The following is a 20,661-nucleotide window of genomic DNA, read 5'->3' on the forward strand; positions in this document are numbered from 1 at the left end:
AGTGTTCAATTGTAACTGTCTTTTAAAAGCTATTCAAAATGTATTTAAGTTATGAATACAACTTATTGCCTCGTTGTTGTCGACCCCCCGCCAACCGGTCAAGTCCACGTCTGTCCAAAATGTCATCACATCATCATTTCATCCTGGTAAATTGTCATAATTAGCATATGGATTATTGTATAACGGGCCACAAATGTGCCCTGCGAGGTCACAATGACCTTTGGCCACCAAATTCTAATCAGTCACCCACCGAGTCCAGCTGGGTGTTTGTGCCACGTTTGAAGAAAAATTCGCTCCGGGCGTTTCCTGAGAGATCAGCTTCACAAGAACAGACCTGACAGCCTGAAAACATGACACCTCCGGTCACAGCTGAGCCGTCACCTGCTGCGCGGTTCACGATTGCTTTTAAGAATCTATTGATTGATCATAACAGGACCCTGAGACGGCCTTACATTGTTCCAGCGTCACCTTATCGCCCCATACTTCACGCAATATGGCATTTATTCCGTTGTGCTTGCTCACTACAGTGTGTGATTGTCTCAGACGAGGGCCGTCCTTATGTCTTGGGAGCATAACAAGAGACAACTTCCAGCAGAGGCTGCGCTGTCATGTCTCCCTGCAGCATGTTGACGGGCAGCTCTGCGGTCCCGCGGACACTCAGGAGCTACAGCACCATCCGCAACCGAAAAATAATTTGACCAGAGTGATGGCAGCTCAGCTGGATCTGTCGACATGTCGTCTGTCCTTCGACTTGAACGCTGCCTCCCGTCTGCATGGTTGGCCGCCTGCAGAGATGCTCTGATCTCTGCTCACATAAATCAGAACCAGAGGAGGCAAATGGAAACTTGAAAGTGGATTGTTGTGGTCTCAATAGAGGCCTATTCTATGGCAAAGTTACCACATGGTCTTTATTTTTGTGAATGCAGCAGGAAGCAAACAAAGTTTCACTGCCGAGCGACAGAGAAGTGTCTGAGACAGACGAGATGTGAGCGTCTCAAAGAAGCGCCAGTGGATGGTTCGGCTGTGAGACTTGCTTAAAATTCAAAATAGGGAACTACAGAGCGAAGCTGTCACGATGTGGATGTGCGGAGGAGTCAAGTAACGGCGAGGCTCGGAGCCTGAAAAGGAAGAAGTAACCCTGCTGACACATCAAGACATCCAGCCGAGCTGAAGCGAGCTCACCTGAGATGTTAAAGGTGAAAAGCAGCTGAGGTGAGATGTGCTTGAAGGGCTTCCTTCAGATCGGACACCATATTTGTTTCCCTGTTTTCTCTTGCAATCTGCCTTTTCATATTTTGTTTCACGGTGTTCTCTGATATAATTCACATCTAATAATGTCAGACTGCTTTACTGAGAGGAATGGACTGACTCCTCTCCTCTTCCTGGCTGTTGTCTGTCAGGTTTCACACTGAAGGAGGCGATGGAGTGTCACATAATTGTATTGCAATAATTTCAAGCCCTCATGAACCAATTTGGGCTCAGGGTCAACGTTTGAGGGCCGTGCCATCTTCAGAATAACATCGGATAGAATTAGCATAATTGTTTCTACGTATTTGACTCTTCAAAATAGAAGAGAGGGTCGGGGATTTGAGGATTTCCTGAACTTTGGTTCATAATCAGCGCTGGAAAGTGTGGGATCAGCAGTTATTGACATTATTGAAAATCTGACCTGGGAAGCAAGGTTTTGAGGTTGGACGAGGGGACAATTATCCCCCACTGAGAGTACTTCCCACACCTTGGTCAGTATCTGGGCAAAACTCTAAGTGGTAGCAACAATCTTCTAGCCTCATTAGCCTCATTAAAATCCCATACATGCAAATGTCCAATTAATGCCGCACATCTATCCTCAAGACTCTTGTTAAAGCCAACTGTGAACAAAGGAGGTGGAGGTCCCGCACACAATGCCAGATTGTTCAAGGAGCAGGAAGTTTGGGCATATTTAGTGCATATTACAGCGATTCTGCATTAGCTTGTGCTTCCTGCATTGTGTTAAACTAAAGCACACTATGGGTACAGCTGGCGCTCAACACTGAGACAAGAGGGATGAAAAGAAGGAACAAGATTTCCCTCAAATACACCTGCTGCCAGAAATGCCAGTAAATGTCAGCTGTCATTTCCTGGCTCGACAACACAGAAAAGCTTTTTTTTTTTTCTTTCTTCTTCCGTCTTTGTCTCACCTTAAAACAGTGATAGAAGGTCGCACAAAAGATCTGAGCTTGAGTCAGTCGTAGGGAAATGAACGAGCCGTTTCTTTAATGACATTCACTGAATATAATGAGGGAACAGCGAGAGGACAGAATGGCTGGCGGACTATTCTTCAGCTGGTATTCATGCGTTCGCAGCCCGGCTAATGCATGATGGGATATGACAGTCGGTCTTGTTGCTTTGTATCAGCGGGTCAAACAGAGATGAACACAGCCTGCTGCTGAGGAAACGGGCCATGTGTCATCCTCATGGCGCTGTTCGCTAAAAACTCAAAATGTAACCTTTTGTGAGATTTGTGAACATGTAAACATGTCTCATTAATGGAATAAACTCTCAAAGGAATAGTTTAAACAAGATATAACATGCTAATTAGTGCTACTGGCGGTCATTTTGTTACCTTTAGACAGAGCCAGGCCTTGATGCTAAGCTAAGCTAAGGCTGAGAGGATCTATCGTCTCATTTAACTCTCTGTAAGAAAGCGAGTAAGCGCTTTTTATTAAATATCAAACTAGAACAAGAATTTGCAGATAAGAGTGACAACATCTGTTGATTCCTCAACCAACAGCAGCTCACTGTATAACTCAACACAGCTTACTTTGTCTCTATTTGATCTAAAGTTAATACAATATGACATGGTTCTGTTGAGGAAACTCTAGAACAATGTAAGGAAAAATAATCATAACAGGTGGAAAGGCTAATTAAAAGCTGTCTGCTGCGAAATTAACTCCTGGCCAAAAAGCCTTTATTTATTAAACTAATATGTCGGCCTAAAAGACGTTTAAGTCAAACACACTAATCTAAAATAAGCCTTAAAATACGTGAACGTTTATTACTGTTTATTACTGTAGGGTTCACTGCACGAGGAACGAAGGCAGAGGTCAGAGTGCATCGAGAGAATCGAGACACAAAATATATTTAGACTGCTTTTAGGATTTTCTACTGATCACTTTTTAGTCAAATAATGAGAGTTACAGTCCGAGTTTATGTTTTAAGAGTGAAAAGGTCAGTTTGTCGGGGAGGTATTGCTCAATATAAAGGTCGGCGGAGACATGAGGGGTGCTGGGAATACTGGGGATTCTCACATATAGAAGCAGTGAGGAGAGGAAGGCAGGAAAAGAAGAAATGAGGATCCCAGGCTGTCTGTTCCAGCCGAGCAGTCCGGACTCTCATCCTCTAGATACTCCAGCTTTCCAAATTGACAATTTTCTCAAAGTGTTATCCACGAAGACAAGAGGGGTTGTTATGTATCGGCCTGGAAGGGAAGGCTCTCTGGACAAATACACTGCTATTTAATGAAAGAGTGTTGTTTTTGAGACAGGAATGAAGGCAGACAGAACACATTTCTCCAGGGAGAAGAGGCCACGGTCATACGGATGTGTGTGATGGGACTTTCACACCTTCCTCTCCCTGCTGCCTCTGCATTGTGTGAACGTCTTCCTCAAACCTCCAGCAGCGAATGAACAAACAGTTATATTCATGGACGACGGCTCAACAGAATACCTTAATGTCAGTGTTGAGTCAGGTCTGATTCTGTGTGCTGAACAGCGTTTTGATTGCAGGGAATGTAAAGCCGGGGGGGATAAATGTGTGTGAGGGAGACAGAGCGGTGGAGAGGATGGAGGATGGAAAAGAGGAGCTGCTACTCCCTCTGGTGGCTCTCCTCTTGCACAGTTCAGTCTGAAGCACACAGTACAAACATGTCTAACACCCGAGTACACAATATAATACACAACCCACTGGATTATACTGGAGCATGCATACGATTATTGACTCACATTGCTGATCCAGCTGCACTTTCTGTGGAATACTGTGAGATAATGTGAGTGAAGCTTTGAGTTTAGATTATTTTGTTAACGCTTTTACTAAAAGTTCAGAATGAACCTCATGCAAACTAAATCTCAGACTTGTTAACAAAGCAGGGTGGCTCTTCTTAATAAACTGTTGAGATGCATTATGGGAAATGTCTGCCGCATCTGCTGCAATTTGGACCGTTCTTGATTTAATCCAAACTCCCCCAATTTTAAGAACCATAATACTCCATTAATGGAGTACTGCCTAAAGTAATTACTTTCTAAACTATTCATTGAGTTGTCAATAAAGGTGTTTTAAGCTTTGGTGGAGAATCTTACAGCTCCGATGAGGAAACAAATTATATTCTATATTGTAACTGTTAATTTAAACTCGACTTGACCAACCATCTTCTCTGATGTCTGGCCCGTAGGTGGCAGTAAGTTCAAGCCCATTCCTGTGAACTCAGAGGCCGAGCCGCTCAGCATCATGGGAAAAAGGTCAGACAGGACACACATGAATAAAAAACATTTTATTAAAGAGGAACAGGGTGGTTTGTTTCCCTGTATTCTATACATTATGTGCTATACAATGGAGGGGATAGACGGTGCAGGAGTGCTGACCCAGGTTCAGTTTGGTGTTTCATTCAAATTCATATTTATGAAGGAACTCACCGCCAGAGAGCAGCTCACTGGTGCAGCATCGGTTAGTTTCACTGACGATAAAACTTGAAAGTCGTGGTCCAGATCCTCCTTGTAATCTCTTATACTACATTAACCATGTCCTTTAAACAATGCATGTGTGGTTTTGACCTTTTGGCTTTTAGAAATGTGTCCTACATGCGAGATCAATGTTCATATGATTGTATAACTGGGTGATTAAAACGCTACTTGACGTTTCAATCTCAAACATTTTGCTTTTTTTTTTTTTTTTTTAAAACAGCAAAAAAGCATTTGACTGTCTTCTACCAGCGAATATGTCCAATTAATAAAAAGTGATCCGTTTGGGGAGCTGATCCACTATATTGAACCACAGCATCTTCATCTCACTATGGAGCAAACCTCACATAACACGACTAACAACACTCTTGATTTCTGCTTTACAATGTCAGAATATACCGGTTTTCAGAAAATAAACCGCCCAAGTCGACATTTATAACCATTAACTTCTTTAAATATGGACTTTTATGTCAGGATATTTACACATTTGAAAGAAACTTTATATCGTTCCTATTGTTTATGTATATGAGAAGAGTGAGGTTGTTGTGGTTGTTGTGAGGATTGTTTCTTTGACAGCATCCATCTCTCGGACAGACAGAAGTACACAAGCAGAGAAACCGCACTTCTAGACCATGATGTCAATGGAAGCAGAATTGTCCGTCGGTGGTGTGCGTGATGCAAATCCTCTGTGTGATTGTGATTGGACAGCTGACCCGACACGCTCAAATAAAAACCGAAAACCTGGATGTTAAGCAGGAGAGTGGAGATCTAGGGTTAGACCGAGGATTCAATATGCTGAAGACATCCTGTGAAGGCTGCACGTGTTTCACAGAGAGCGAATCCCATCGCGGAAACACTGCGTCTCGAGGAAGAATTGTACTAAAAAGTGCTCAAATCTTTTTCATTTTAAGAGCGGCTACAAATACAAAAATTGAAAAAATATCAATATCAGACCCATATCGGTTGAACCCTAGTGAGAAGATGCAAAGCCACAGCTGACGTGTAAAGACGCATACTATATACACATACATACATTTTTGCATAAACTCTGTACATACATTATGTGTGTTTGGGACTAGATTTGGCAACCACGCCGAGACAAACGCTTTTTGTTTTTTTTCTCATTAATAAGGCATGCCATGTAAGGTGGCCCTGTGTGACTCGGGGAGCTCAGTCTGACCTCCTCACGCTCCGTTTCCCCAAATTCACCTCTCGTTTTCAGAATTCCCAGCAGTCCGTTTAACGGCGCGTGTCACGGCGAGCTCCTGAAAAAGTTTGAATATTCTGGACTCCCACGCAGGGATCCGTCCGCTGTGATGTCATCACTTGGCGACCGCAGTGGCCGGGGGGGGGGTCGCTCCTCCAAGGCATGACATCATCTCGACGCGAGGCGCTTCAAAGTCAGCTTGCCGGCACCGTCCCTTGTGATGTCATCCCCAACGCTCCAATGACTGGAAGCCTCGCTTGTTGATGCCATCGTCGCGTCGTCAGATATTGGACGGCCGTCGCCCTCGGTTGGTGCCGAGTGACGCCCGCAGCCTCGGCTCTCTGGCCCTGAAGACGAAGGAAAAGTTGAATTTAAAGCAAATTGTTGTACAACAAAGAGACCTCTGATGTTTATTGTAGTTATATTTGTTTTGCATCCTGTTCTCACTTGTAGTGCTCGTTGAAGTCCAGTCTGAAGCTGAGGAACCGCAGACTCTCATCCGCACTGGTCATCAGCAACACCAGGAACTGCTGCACGATGCTCTGAAGGAGGGAGAGGCGGGTGTGTGAGAAGGAGAAAACGGCCGATTGGCTTTAAGATGGACAGCTGCTCCTGGAGGAGGCTCAGGCTGGTACCTGGTAGAAGTGGGTGAGGATGCGGAGCTGGGAGCGCATCTTTGGTATGGTTTCCTGGAACTCCTGAATCCTCCTCTTCTCTTCTGCTTCCTGTTCGGCCGTCACTCCCCACTGACCCTGAATTCGCAGACAAGGACGGTGTCACTTTAAATACCAATATGTTCCTTTTTCTGTCTGTATCCAGCTCATCTGTAACCCAGAAGACCCCCTACCTCCTCCTCCCGCTGTTGCTTCTTCTCCTCAAACTGCAGCCGCAGGGCGAGCTCCTCCAGCGCCGAGCGGTAGAGGGAGTCCTGGGCGCTCTGAAACTCGATGATCTGGTCAAATATGGCCCTCAGCTGGTTCAAAAGAGACTGGGTGGACAGATAGAAGCAGAGCTCAAGGAAGTGTGTGAGGGAAAGAGGAGGCAGAGCAATAAAAGAGAATATCTTTCAGAATGCGTGTGTGTGTTACCCTGCTGTTGTTGTCCAGCAGGCATCTTGAGATAACGCTGTCGAGGAACATGTCGTGGGCGGCGATGATGTGGTCGAGGTCCTGCGCCTGCTGCACTCGGTTCCACAGCTCGTCCCAGGAGCACTCCAGCACCTACGCAAACCCCGGGAACGAAGTTGCCCTTTTAATAAAAATCAGATGCGATGGTGGCGCCTCCCTGTCCAAGGTCAATGCGGTTCTTGGAAAGGACGGAGAAATCTTACAGTAAAAGCTGCAGTTAAATTAGCTAAAGGACTGTTTTTCCATCTATAACAACCGCTTCAGTCCGACTTGATTTTCACTGGTTTGGATTTTAACCAGCAGCCTTCTCTATTTGAGGGAACCTCACTAACCTCCAGGCTACTTTGATCCTGTGAATCACTTTCATTCAGCGTCGCCTTTAACAGACGCAGCAGATCGCCTCCCGCTGCAATTACTACTTTTTTTTTTAACTCGTGTTTTACAGCCGGCGCTGCTAATGGTCTGACCTCAAAGGTGATGTAGTACTGCATTTGGTGGATGAAGTGGACCATCTCAGAGGCCAGGATGTGACACTGATGCAGCACGCCGTTCAACTCTGGAGGGTAGAAAGCAAGAAGGCAGGTAAAAAAAACAAACACAGAAAAGACAAGCTTGGAAATGACAAACACACATATTTAAGAGAATACTACTGTCAATGTTCTCACTACAAAAATCCTCATCTGAACATCTTCTTGTGTGTGTGTTTATGTACCAGGCATGGTTTTGAGCAGCTTGGCATTACACATCTGCCCCTTCCAGATGTCAGTCAGCGTGTACTCCATCCTCTTGGCCCGCCACAGGAAATTGAACACACGCAGGTAGTGGCCCATACACTCCCTTGTAAACACCTGAAACACACACACACATATATAAATACACAATAGCAGCGGCGATACATGGACAATATGTTGGGAAGTGTGTGTGTTTTACCGTAGCAATGGGCCCATCAACGTGGTAGTCCAGACTGAACACATCCCAGCCTGTGTCACCAGGAGACACCTGGAGGCAAAAAAAGGACAGATGTCAAAAAGAATAGGGACATAATGAAGTCAGACACACACACACTCACACTCCCACACCTCGAGCAGGCGGACATCCAGCCTCTTGAGGATCTCTGCATTGTCGTACTGGGCGTTTGTTGCTCTGACGGCCGTCTCCAGGATGCCAGTCAGGTTGTGTTGATACAACGTGGTGGCAGGACGCACCAACTCCGGCCTGGGACAAAAGAAAATGAGATGATTTAGACACACAAAGTAGCAGCTCAGGATGTATTCGACGCGCGTGTGTGTGTGTGTTGCTAACTTTAGCAGGTCCATGAGGTGTCTGATGAAGTCTCCCTGGCCCAGCAGCAGGTATCTCCTCATGGCCTGCAGGTGCTCCAGCAGCAGGTAGTTACGGTTGAGAACGTCCAGCAGGTATTTACTGGTGTCAAAGTAGGCGGCGTCGATCTTCTCCTGAAACGCCCCCTCCAGGTCTGACAGCAGCTCTGCAGCTGGGAGGAAACATCAAACGGTACTTTTTCATTTTTTGGGCCGATTATTAGTTTGCCGTTTCTAGTTTCTAGTGACACATTTTGGGGTCCAGTCTGAAAGCATCCTCTGGCTATTAGACCGCCGCTGTTGGACGATGAGGAGAGCGCGATGTCCTTCAGCGGATACAGTAAAAGCTGCAGATCAAAATGGTCAGATGAAGTCCTTCAGACTGAATCAATAAAACGCAGCTAAGTATGCCTCTTTCCTCTTCATAGTCGAAAGAGCAGCACAAGGCCAGCGGTAAGAGCATCGATCAGTGTCCAGTAGCCGACATCAATATAACTATATCGATACGAGGACAAAACAAAAAGGACAGGCGTCTTATTGGTCAGCGACGCAGTTAAGAAACCAAACAGAGTTCCAATGAAGCCAGAAATACCATCAGCGTTTACATATTCAGCATGTTGCTTTGAACTAACGCAAGCTATTTCAGTCCTAATTATACCCAGAAACACGCTGAGAAATCTTTTTTCCCGCCGTAAACAAGAGAGAAAGTGAGTCTCTCACCATCTTTGGGCGTGTCTGCAGACGTGGAGGCCGGCGTGATTTTGCTCGGCGGTGTTCTGTCGTGACAGACCTGATGCAGGAAGTTGATGGATTTACCGATGAGCAGAACCTGGAGAGGACAGAGATAATACGTTCATGGGACTTCAGGGGAGCGGTCTTGGATGGATGTGGAGAGACGTGTGTGTGTGTGTGTGTGTTTACCTTGCGGGCCTGGTCCATGGTGATGAACGAGGGGATCATTGACTTCCTGAGGGAGTATTTGTCGTGCCAAAGGCGATCCGTCTTCACGTTAGGATCTGATGCTACAAAGAACTACACAAAAGGATGATCACATACTTTAGGATTGATCACACGGACGACAAAAACCTCAAACTGAGAGAATCCTCATGAAACCTTTGACGAGAGTGAAGTAAAAAAACCACGAGCTGTTAATGATGTGCACCAACTACATCGAGTCATGACACGCTTCGTTTAGTAAATGGTTTCTGATATTTAAATGGCTAATATCTTTCAGGAGAAGAAAAAAAAAGTCGCACAAATTAGATCCGTCATCGCATAACCCGACTCCTCGTGTGCTACAAAGAAATATTTTAAACATGCATTAATTTGTGTCTCATGGTGCAACTTAAAACCTCTCGTATTTACTCCATAATTACAGGTGTTATTTATGGCACGTACTTTAACAGACACTGTGTGTGTGTGTGTGTGTGATCTACAGGGTAATCTCCCTTCTGAAAGGTGTAATAACTTTGTCTCAGTCTTCCTCAACATAGCACTTAAGACCAGAGTCCAGTGATGACTAATGGTTAATGCTGGACACATAAATACTGTGTGTGTGTGTGTGTGTGTGTGTGTGTGTGTGTGAAAAAGAAGGCGAAAGAGCCGCAGGGGGAAAGAAAGGAGAAGCATCCATCACCTGGCTCTCCATTACACTCCTCTCATCCGTCCTCATTGAAGAAGCTGCCCCCCCTCCCCTCCCCTCACCCGCCCTGTAATGTTCTTTCTCTCTGGGGTCAAACGTCAGAGCAGCTGAACGGAACAATGACCAGTAAATTCCTGCTGGACCTCCGGGAAGCAGGATGCATCTCTCTCATTAAGCTTCGGACACCACATTTTGGTGTAAAAAAACATCCAGTGCGTACCTCGTGGTAGGTGTCTTCTAGCTCTCCGTCGTAGATCCACCTGTACAGGAAGTTGAGGATGGGGTGCGACACCAGGCTGAGGATGTGCTGAACCAACGCTCTCATCTGGGGGTCTCCCGTTTTCCCGTAAGAGTGGACGGCGGAGGCCAGCTCGCCTCCTTTCCGACCTGAACGCACACAGATGGACTGAATGAATCACTCTGCAATACTCAAATACTGCAGTAAACACAGCGTGTCAACCTTCACTATACAAAACCAACCAACCCTGGCAGAAGTCGACGAGAGCGGCCAGCGTTTTGAGTCGGACTTTGGGGTCGTACATCCAGACCAGGAGCCTTCTGAGAGTCAGGCTGCTCTCGGTGCACACGATCACACCCTGCTCGTCCTCCACCTGCAACTAAATCACACACACACATTATAGCAGTTTACTTATCCACCAGCGTTTCTATTATATTGCCCATCTCCTAATCTGCCAGGGGCGGTTTGATCCGCGTACCTGGGAGTGGAGGACAGACAGCAGCCTGTAGTACTCCTTCAGCTCCTGGTGGAGGGCGGCACAGAAACTCTGTAGGGGGGAGAAGAAGAGAGGAGGACACGGAGACGGAAAGATGCGCGTCAGCGGTGGATCAGATGGAGAAAGAACGAGCGCGAGGTAAAACGCAGACACACCTGTCCGACCAGTCCGAAGGCCCGGTCCAGGCTCCTGACGTCGGTGTACTTCCTGACTTTGTTGTGGAGCCAGCCGAGCTCGGCCAGTCGGCTGCTGGTGTCTCTCAGGGACTTGCACAGCACCACCTGGTGGGGCAGACCACACATTACACATATAACAGGACGGATATTATATGATGATTGTTTGTGTCTACAAAAAGATATAAATGATTATATTCCTTAGGCAACAATACAGCTGTGTAATACACATTTTGGGTGCAATAAACCTGCATTAAAATGTGTATATTTTTACAGTAAAGCAGCTTTGTGTTTTGCGTCCGTGCTCGCAGCATTTAGAGTACTACACACCGGAATGGCATCGACTAGATAGGCAGACAAAAATGTAACTACACTTAAAGCAAGCATCGTCCGTCACAAATTTCATTGTGAAAGCTCTGACAGATTTATAACATAATAGCCGCAATCACTTGTCTGGCCGCCTTGTAACAGATTTGTTTTCCGGCTGAGTAAGATTTCACATTTAAAAGACGCATTAATTTTGTATCCGTTTAACAGAACCTCTTATCCTGAGAGCTTTACAAAAGGGGAAGTTAAGTGGAAACAGAGTAGTCCAAAACATCTCCATCCTTGGCCTCAGTGGCTCCGTGTCCATCAGGACGGTGACAGCAGATTAAACACCAGTCTAAGTTTAGCACCACAGATGATATGGGACAGGTTTCAACCGAAGGCCTTCCCATCGATAACACGAGAGAGGAAAATGAAAGGGGGATAAAAAACAAAAGAGAGGTCGATGTGGCCCGGAGCCAAAGAGCTTCATATTGATCTGTTGAATAATTCTTTTGATGTCCAATCAACAACGGCAGTCTTCATGTTTTCTACTGTACTCTGCATAGTGGGGGAAAACCTGTCCAATACGGAAACAAATTATCCCCAAAAGAAGACAACATACAGCTTGTTTTCATGTAAAAAAATGAAAAGAAAACAGCCACCACCAGTTGCTCTGAGGTGGTGATGATGATGATGATGATGATGATGACCTGAACTGCACTGCACTGAGAGGTGACTCTGGGTTGACCGTCCACCGAGTGGTCTATTAAAAGCTTTACGGGGCCGGATTCACGTACCTTGCTGTCTATTTTGTAGCAGTTCTCCTGGCCGCTCATCTTGATGAACTTGCCATCGATTCCCTGGAAGACGTAGAGGATGTCCCGCACCAGCGCCGCCTCGCTCACCTCCCCTGACAAGAGGAGAGGACAGAAGTTACGATGCACTAGGAACACAGTCAGTTATGACTATAAACCTATATGGACTTTTTTGGGGCCTTAAATGCAGTTCAGACAAACCACAACATATTCATGTTCCGGTCTAGCCGTCACCCTGGGTTCATACATGTCCCTCACCGTCTGGCCGAGGGCGGATCGCTCGGGAGGGGACCGGCGGTCCGAGGGCCGGTCGCGTGGCGAGCGCGGCCAGAGCGGAGGAGGAGGAGCAGCTCACGGGAAGAGCCCAGGCCAGCCGAGAGCCCAGAGGCTGGCCGCCTGCTGCAGACTGAGAGGCTTGACTGAAACACACACAGATACACTCAAGACTGAGAGTCTGACGTTTGTCCTTTCAATAACATCTGGATATGATCTGGATTTTGCTCTGAATTTGGTGCTCCCACAGAAATGCAGTAGAAGCCTTAGCATGCATTTAAAAAAGGTCTTTTCTTGAATGAAGCACTCGGAACAGCAGATAAAACAATCTTTGTGTAATTGACGCACTGGTACTTTGTGTTTTCTGGAGTGTGAAATACATTTCAATCCCACGAGACCTTGTTTTATGTGAGGAGTGAGGATTTGCCCTTTCGTGACTGAAAAGGTGAGCCCGGCGAGAGCTTCACGGTCCTTTGTAACTAAAGGACTCGTGCATTATTAAAAAGGATGAATGGAATGAAATGGCTTTCCGATGCCTCATAAAACAGATTTTCCAAGAGGTCGGACTGGGAGGCAAGTGTGTTTTCTGGCGCTAATTGATGCCTCCTCTATCTAGCGCTGAGTGCTTTTACAGGACGAGCGTCGGATAAATAACTCTCTTCTCTCCAGAGGGTGAATCTGTATAAACACAGCTGACGAGTGTGAATCAGTTACGAAGGTGTAACTCATTAACTAGAAAGACGACCTTGGCCTCTTGTTGGCGTCTTCGAGGAGCGAGGATGCTCACCTGGCCAGCAGTGACTGCGGCGTGGCCGTGGGCCCGTTCAGAGTGTAGACCCCCAGACTGGAGATGCCGCTGGTCCCCACGCTGGCTGACAGACCGGCGCTCCGGTCCCCGTAGCCCAGGGCCAGGCTCTGGGGCCGGGTGCAGTAGAAGGGCGTGGAGTGGGCGTCCCTCGGGAGCGCCTGGGCAAAGAGGGCTCCATAGTTTCCCACCTGAGAAGGACGGGGAGCGAATCAAGTCAGTCACAACCACGTGCTTTATTATTATTATACGTTTATTATCGTCATCAGATTCAAGTACTTAATACGGAAGAACAGTGTGTGTGTGCGTGTGTGTGTGTCTCACCCTGCCGGATGGTTTGCGGGGGTCTTCAGAGAGGCTGAGCAGCAAGTAGAGAACCGACCAGCGATGCTTCAGAACACTCTGTCAAACAAAATCAGAATCTGTTGGGTAAATATCAAAGCACTACAATATCCTAATATAATATGTAAATGTTATGATCAATGCTACAATTTATTTTCAAACGAAAGCCCTAATCGGAGTTCAGTAAATATGCTGCATCAGAGCAATTGTCCCTTCATTAACCAGAAACACCAACCTGCGTCTGAAGCTTTCGATGCAGCTCTGAGAAGAGAGCAGCGTCGGCTTCTCTCCTCTGCTTCAGCACTGCAACGAGACAAAGAGATGAACCAAACCGACCCGCAACAAGCCTACTGGGATCTGAACTCAAACCACAGCGTGAGAGGAAATTAACTGGTGAGGAACATGAAGTCCGTCTGTGCATTCTGTGAATGGGAAAATACCTTTTTTTAAGTTTGACAATTTACAGATGACAACGGAAACTCCATAACGCCCAAACAAAATATTTAACAAAATTCCCATAAATCCGCCTGCAGACCTGGAATAAATAAACATTCGGATCAGTGCTGCGCTATTTCAGTTTCTTAGCGGAGATCAATGTTTTCCCACTAATGCCATCTCTCTCGACTACTATGAAAGTCCACTGGGATTTTTCTTTCAGGCGCAATAAAGAGTTTAGACTTTTCTTGTGGCGTGGCTCCAACATAAAAAGGCAAAGTGCAAATAGGGAGCTCATCTGCAAACCACCTGACGGCAACAGAGACGTGCCGAGTCGCTCGGCGGATTAGGAAACATGTCCCACGGATTAAATGGAATAAGACGCTGCAGTGTTCATGTAACAGCGAGTATGAATGTGTGGTCACTGGGGGACAATATTAGAGCAGAAGGCACTCACGTTCTTTCTTGATCTTCTCAGACACCAGGAACTCATCCCGCTCAATGGTGGGGGCGTAGTTACTGCCGATGACTCGCACCGCATACTGGAACTGGTGAGCCACTTCAGCTGGAGGAATAACAACAACAACAGGTCATTAATAAAAAGGTCAAAGCAAGCAAGCAGCACTTTGAAGTAAAGTAGAAATGACTGACAGCTGGTGCAGAGTATACTACTTTAGTCTCAGATACTAGGACACTGGTGTGAATGAGCTATTTCTTTGTATTTGTGATATCAGAGCCAACATTTCTCCCAACATGGACACACTGCACAGCTGTGGCGTCTCTGATTGTGAAGTGAAAGATGCAACCGCGTTGCAGAGACTGGAGAAAAACAAAGCTAGGATGTGAACACAAAGATATGTTTATGTTATCTCTGATCAATCGTGCAAACCCTGAGCTGCATGCATGCACCGGATGGAGGCCTGCAGCTAGCCAGTGCATCCCATAACCGTGCACACAGTGCTGGGCATCACAAGCTTCAGTAAACAACTTCCCACGTTATTAAATTAAAGCTAACAGTGTGTTGCAGTGACAGCGAGTGTGCACTGTGGAGCCAAGCCCGTTGACTGACAGCTACGGGGGACCTAGCCTCGCTAACGCCGTCCAGCAGCTAAAGTGATACCAAAAATTGATGCTTCTCTATTTTTAAATCAGTTTGATAAATAAGTGCGTGCTTGCTTTATTGCAAGGCGGTCAACACATTCATAATATGCTCTCTAGAATTCGGCATATGTCCAAAAGAACACGCAGCTGGAATTTCAGCAGAATTTACACCGTTTTTTACTACTTTACGTCACTGAAACACAGGCGGTTCGTCTGGCGCCAGCGGTGTGAAAAGTTTGGATTATCATCAAAATATGAATTGTTAAGTGTGTAAATGATACGCCGAATTTTCCAGGAGACGATAACGACTCAGCCGATTACTTTATATTGGGTGTAAAACGCGGAGGAGTAAAACTGGGAGGAGAAACGACAAAAAGCGGATTTTCTAAGTGAGATTTTGAATGGCGTTTCCTGGACAACCGCAGAGCCCGCGAGCCTCAACGTTAACGGGCGTACCTTCGCTTTTCCCCGTGATTCTGCAGCAGAGGCTCTGGAGGAGCACGTTGGGAGATTTTTGATCCAAGGTCGCCATGCTGTCGTGGCTGATGTTGTGTTTGTAGCCCAATAACTGAATAAATGGCAGTGACTAATCTGAACTAACTCAGGTCTCCCACTACGAACAGCGCCATCTTGACAAGTCGAATGAAGCCGGGAAGAATATGACCACAGCGAGCGGCGCACTTCCTTCAGAATAAGAGCATATCACTTCTCACTCGGTTTGCTCGTAGTATTATAATAGAATAATATATTATACAATATAATAATTATAGTACCAGGTAGTCAATGATTACAGCTAAATGATATCATAATCTCTATAATGTATATCTGATAATTATTATAATAGTTATTACATTTCTTTATTTTATTTTTTACTCACAAATTACTACTGAAAGAATCACAAATATGAATATATATATATATATATATATATATATATATATATATATATATATATATATGAGTATATGTAATGGGGATTACACAACACATGAGCTGAATATTCATTCATTCTGATTATTGTCTGATTATTGTCCAATTAATACTGCCAAAAGCCACGGGCAGAGAGAGAAACAGAAATAAGACAGAACTAGATTAAAAAATACAGCATATTAATTAATGCACTTAAATGTAGTTTGAACATGGTTGTATATATATATATATATATATATATATATATATATATATATATATATATATATATATATATATATATATATATATATATATATATATATATATTGGAACAATGACATCATGTCAATTTAAAATTGACCTTAAAAAATAATTAATATTAAAAAAACATTTTTTTAAAACCACAATAAAGAACTGAATGTATATTCAATCTATTTATAATTACTCTGTACTGTAGGTGACACAAGTGTATCGTTTATCTTATTTTGAAGGATCCAACCGGATATAGTCGTTGTAGTCATAGAAACTTTGACGCTGGTGTTCCAGCAGAACCCGCCGAAAAGCGTCTCCAGGAAACAGAGGCTGGACAAATGGATGAAAACATTCCCCCCCGGAAACAAAGCACCGTGATTTGTAGTTCTGACCCGTCTGACCTCCCCGAAACAATCAACGTTTACAAACTGATGCATTCATTATTTTACATATTATCTTTTCGTCAATAATTCATACAATATATCTGAAAATATTATGTTAACTGTGCCAATTTGCAGTTACCTACTTAAGACTTGGACTTGTTGAATATATCTAATGAAAAAGTAGCCACACAATAGTTCAAATGTTTTAATAGGAACATATTCATGTAGAAAAAAAGACAGATTGCATGAGATTTCTTTTGAATGATTTCAGCACCGTCTGGGTGGACAGCACCAGTGGGGTGCCCACATCTGGACAACACACACACACACACGCACACACACACACACGCACACACACACACACACACACACACACACGCACACACACACACACACACACACACACACACACACACACACACTGTAAATATTATGCACTGTCCACGCATTTTGATCAGTTTAATTAAAGTCATTTTCAATGTTGTCTTTGGTGCACCAGCCAGAAGCAAACACATCAATTACCTGAAACATTGAATCAATTACGCACAAAAACAAAACAAACACTAGAGTGCGCATGCGCTCACCTAGAGCCAGCGCCACCACCTGGTTCCTCGTGACGTAGTGAGAGAAAAGCTTCTTTGGCCGCGGCGCGAGACAAGCAGATTATTAGTACACGCGCAGAGGCTGAGAGGAAGAGACGGTGACTCGTGTTTCCTCCCGGTGTCAGAGGAGCAGCAGCCTCTCTGCCTGCAGCAGCACGCTCCTCCCGCCTCTATAAAGCCTCTCAGTCCCCGGAGGTGAGTTCAGCTTTACATTTGTTTGCAGCAGCTTTTGTCGGACCGAGCCCTTTTTTTTTGTTCTTCTATTTTTTTCTTTTTTTTTGTATCCAGGAAGAAGAGAAGGGAGTAAAAAGTCATGGACAAAGGAGGAGAATTAAAGAGAAGTTAGCACCAACTCCAGTAAAGTCACCTTTGGGAAAGAAAGAAACAGGAGAAGAAGTGTCCGGAGAGGAAAGAGGGACAGGATGGGGATGGACTTCAGCACTCTTCGGAACCTCATCAGCAGATTTGTGAGTTGTTATTACGCGTGTACTCTCAGATTTACATTTTTATTTTTTATTTTGTTTTACAATTGGTTTCAAATTCCTACAGAGCAGCGACTCATCCTGATTAAGTTACACTCAGAAAGGGAGTGGAAATAATCTCGTTGGGAAACTGACGCTACAAAACACCTTCTATATGAATCATTTGTGTTGTGTTTTGAAATGTTTATTTACACATAAACATCAGTTTGAAGTTAGCAATTCACCAGGACTCAAAACCCCGTCCAGATATTCTTTATTGATGTTTTTATTTGTTTTATAGTGGATTACGTATTTTCCAATCGTCCTAACATTCACCTTGGTGTGTTGTAAAACTATTAAAATATTCTTAGAAGTGCTATTTGGGGGTTTGTTGATCACCAAGGATCTGCTGTTAACACGTCAGATATTTAAAGGAGATTTTCCACACGTAAATATTCCCAATTATTATTTGGCATCTGCAGATATTCATTCAAATATTGTAGCACGTCATGTTCAAACACCCGGATTCAGCAAAACAAATCAGAATGGAGCTCAGATAAATGAGAGGAGGAGTTATCGGGTTGTGAGGCAGGCTTCTCATGACAGAACATGCAAAGAGACGCAGACAAACAGCAATTATCAAATTATGGAATGGAAGGTGAAATCGTGTGGGGGAGGATTTGTCTCAATAATATTTGTGTGAACAGATTAATCTGTGTCGAAATGTGTCGTCTGTAAACACACATACCTCCCCACATTTCACAACTATAAAACAGATCTGCAAATACACAAACAAACTCCACAAATATCTGTGAATACATTACTAATATTTACAAATCCTTGATGAAGGCGTGTGTGAACATCTTCCTAATGTTGACAACTTTCAAATACATTATAATGTATTCACTGTTTAAAAAAAAAAGTATGTGTTTGCATATTTGGATTTGCAGACCTGTTTTTACATTTCCAAAATAACTTTTTGAGTAAACAAATCACTTTGTGTCTATGTTTACAATATCTGCACTCAAACTGGTTTAGCATCAGATAAAATGACTTTGTTGGAGATTTGTTGAACTCATATTCTTTGCGCTTCTTCTCCCAGTTGAAAAGACTACAAATGGAAACATGAATTATGTAATCCAGTTCTTTTCTCCCTTCTGGTCCGATCGATACTCGGCAGTGGAGCAGCCGGCCCATAAGAGTTGCATTAGGCTCCGCGGTAATGTGTAATGTGTTCGACAGTAATCCAAACGGAGCAAACCGCTCGCAGGAGGTCTGAGCCCCGGCTCCACGCTCAGCCGGGGCTCAGACGCAGTCTCCCAACTGTTGCAAATGGCTGATTAGATGAAATCCCCGCCGCGTGGAGGGCGAAATGGAGCCTTATCGTAAGAAACATGCCGGTGACCGGGAGGATGTGGGATGCTGATGAGGTCTGCTGCTGTAATTGATCTGGATAACTGCTTTAGACAAATGGGTTTGGGTTAAAGTGATTGCACCGCCGCTGCAGAAAAAACAACAACAACCCGGATGCAGAGGGACCGCTGAATGCTTAAGATGAGGCTTAGGAACATTTATCTGGTTGTCAATACCAGTACTTTATGAAATGTGGGTCAATAACAGGAGACAGCGTTGTGATGGAGGGTTCAGGTGACCGCATCTGAAAATGAAGCCGATTAGAGATGCATTCTTTATTTAAAGGCATGATGTCTCCATTTGCTCTGCTCCAAAGCTCATCGAAGTTATTTTTCTTCACGAGAACAAAAATGGAAAACGGCCCGTGACGAGAGTTTGTTTGATGCAGCTGATTTTAAAACGGCATCACTTGTCGCTTTGAGCATGTCGAGATTTGATCTTTTATCAGTAAACAGGCGAAGAGATGCTGTGATTCACATCGTCCACATGTCCTGCGGTGATGCGTTTCCAGGTGATTTCACAAGAAATGAACACTTAACAGACTAAAAGCAGTATATTGTATTAATAAATCCGTATCCAATGCACACATCGCTGTCAAACAATCAGAGTGGACCCAGTGCGCTTCAGTGTTTTTATCTGTTTAGAAAGTTTCATCCTCGTCATGTCAGTGTGCAGGAGGTACACAAATGTTTACAGAGACACACAGAGCTGAAACGATTCGTCCATTAATAAATTATTATTAAATTACGAGGGGAATTATTTGACAATCGATTCATCTTTGACGTTATTTTCCAAGCAAAATCTATCAATCAAGGCGATGATGAGCGGATTAATCGCAGTGAAGAAACTTCTTAGTTGCAGCCCCAGACCCTCACCTTTTTTCTTTTTTTTAAAAATATGCATTTAATCTCAGATATGAAAGCATTCTTTAATTCACCTGATGTTTTGATGAACTCATAACTCTCATGAACTGTCGCCGGGTTACTTTGTGTCTCCGATGGAGGGAGAAGGCGGAGGATGTTGCGCAAGCCCCCGGCTATCTGAGAGTGTAAGGAGTCGTAATGGTTGTGGCTGTCGCTGCTCTCCGGGCTGAGCGGGAACTAAATGTAATCACAGTGACGTAGGAGCGCTGAGACCCGGTGTACTTGTACTGTACTCACTCGCTGTCTTCTGCTCTTCTCTGGGTACTTTTAGGCTCTGGAGGTTTTTTAAAGTACAATTTATCTTGCTGAATTATAGACAAAGTGGTCTTGTTCTTGCTTTTCTCCCCATATCACCATTTCCTTCAAATATCTGAGTCCTTTTTGTATCAAGCTTATGTATTTGTTATCTTCAATCATAATAAATAGCTTGTTTCTTTGCTTTTTTTCTTCATCTCATTTGATTTTTTCATGTGACAAACCAAGCGTCCGTCTCTTTCCCCTCTTTAGTTGCTCTCCACTAGCGACCTATTTATTTTAGAAAGAGGAAACCAACTCATCACTTTGACACACATACCGGCTCCTTTCAAAACAATACTGCACAACTGCGGTGTTACTAGTTTCCTGATGGTTGCCCATGTGCCTAACAAGATGTTGTTTGTTCACACTTTCTAAAAAATAAATGTGCTAATCTGTTCACTGCTTGTTAAAAAGGATTTTTTAA

General features: G+C 44.4%; 2 protein-coding genes across 2 annotated transcripts in view; one reads left to right on the forward strand and one right to left on the reverse strand.

Moving 5' to 3' along the window:
• Positions 1-4,578: 4,578 nt before the first annotated feature.
• Positions 4,579-15,579, reverse strand: tubgcp3 (tubulin gamma complex component 3). Its single transcript, XM_079236859.1, has 23 exons — positions 15,451-15,579; positions 14,351-14,458; positions 13,694-13,761; positions 13,441-13,518; positions 13,099-13,307; positions 12,297-12,457; positions 12,021-12,133; positions 10,897-11,022; positions 10,724-10,792; positions 10,492-10,624; positions 10,228-10,394; positions 9,287-9,397; positions 9,086-9,194; positions 8,349-8,538; positions 8,126-8,261; positions 7,977-8,045; positions 7,759-7,894; positions 7,514-7,602; positions 7,008-7,139; positions 6,767-6,907; positions 6,555-6,671; positions 6,367-6,461; positions 4,579-6,266 (listed from the first exon to the last, which is right to left on the reverse strand). Exons 1-23 carry the CDS (start codon positions 15,524-15,526, stop codon positions 6,200-6,202), a joined length of 2,700 nt encoding a protein of 899 aa, XP_079092985.1. The 5' UTR covers positions 15,527-15,579; the 3' UTR covers positions 4,579-6,199.
• A 1,992-nt stretch (positions 15,580-17,571) lies between these two features.
• The window catches only part of atp11a (ATPase phospholipid transporting 11A), a gene marked incomplete at both ends in the record, with an annotated part of 30,366 nt that continues 27,276 nt past the window's right edge, over positions 17,572-20,661 (forward strand). The window contains one exon of the mRNA XM_079236860.1: positions 17,572-17,610. Within this exon, the coding sequence (XP_079092986.1) occupies positions 17,572-17,610 (39 nt within the window). The remainder of the gene's footprint in view (positions 17,611-20,661) is intronic.

The sequence above is a fragment of the Taurulus bubalis genome (genome assembly GCF_910589615.1).
Source record: "Taurulus bubalis genome assembly, chromosome: 21".
Lineage (NCBI taxonomy): Eukaryota > Metazoa > Chordata > Actinopteri > Perciformes > Cottidae > Taurulus > Taurulus bubalis.

Bases quoted from the DNA above. Each gene is read 5' to 3' on its own strand.
- tubgcp3 (XM_079236859.1), bottom strand. From the start codon at position 15,526: ATGGCGACCTTGGATCAAAAATCTCCCAACGTGCTCCTCCAGAGCCTC. The intron at 10,395-10,491 runs GTTGGTTGGTTT...GTGTGCGTTCAG, and splicing joins TCTCGTCGACTTCTGCCAGG to GTCGGAAAGGAGGCGAGCTG. The intron at 8,046-8,125 runs GTGTGGGAGTGT...TTTTGCCTCCAG, and splicing joins TGGATGTCCGCCTGCTCGAG to GTGTCTCCTGGTGACACAGG.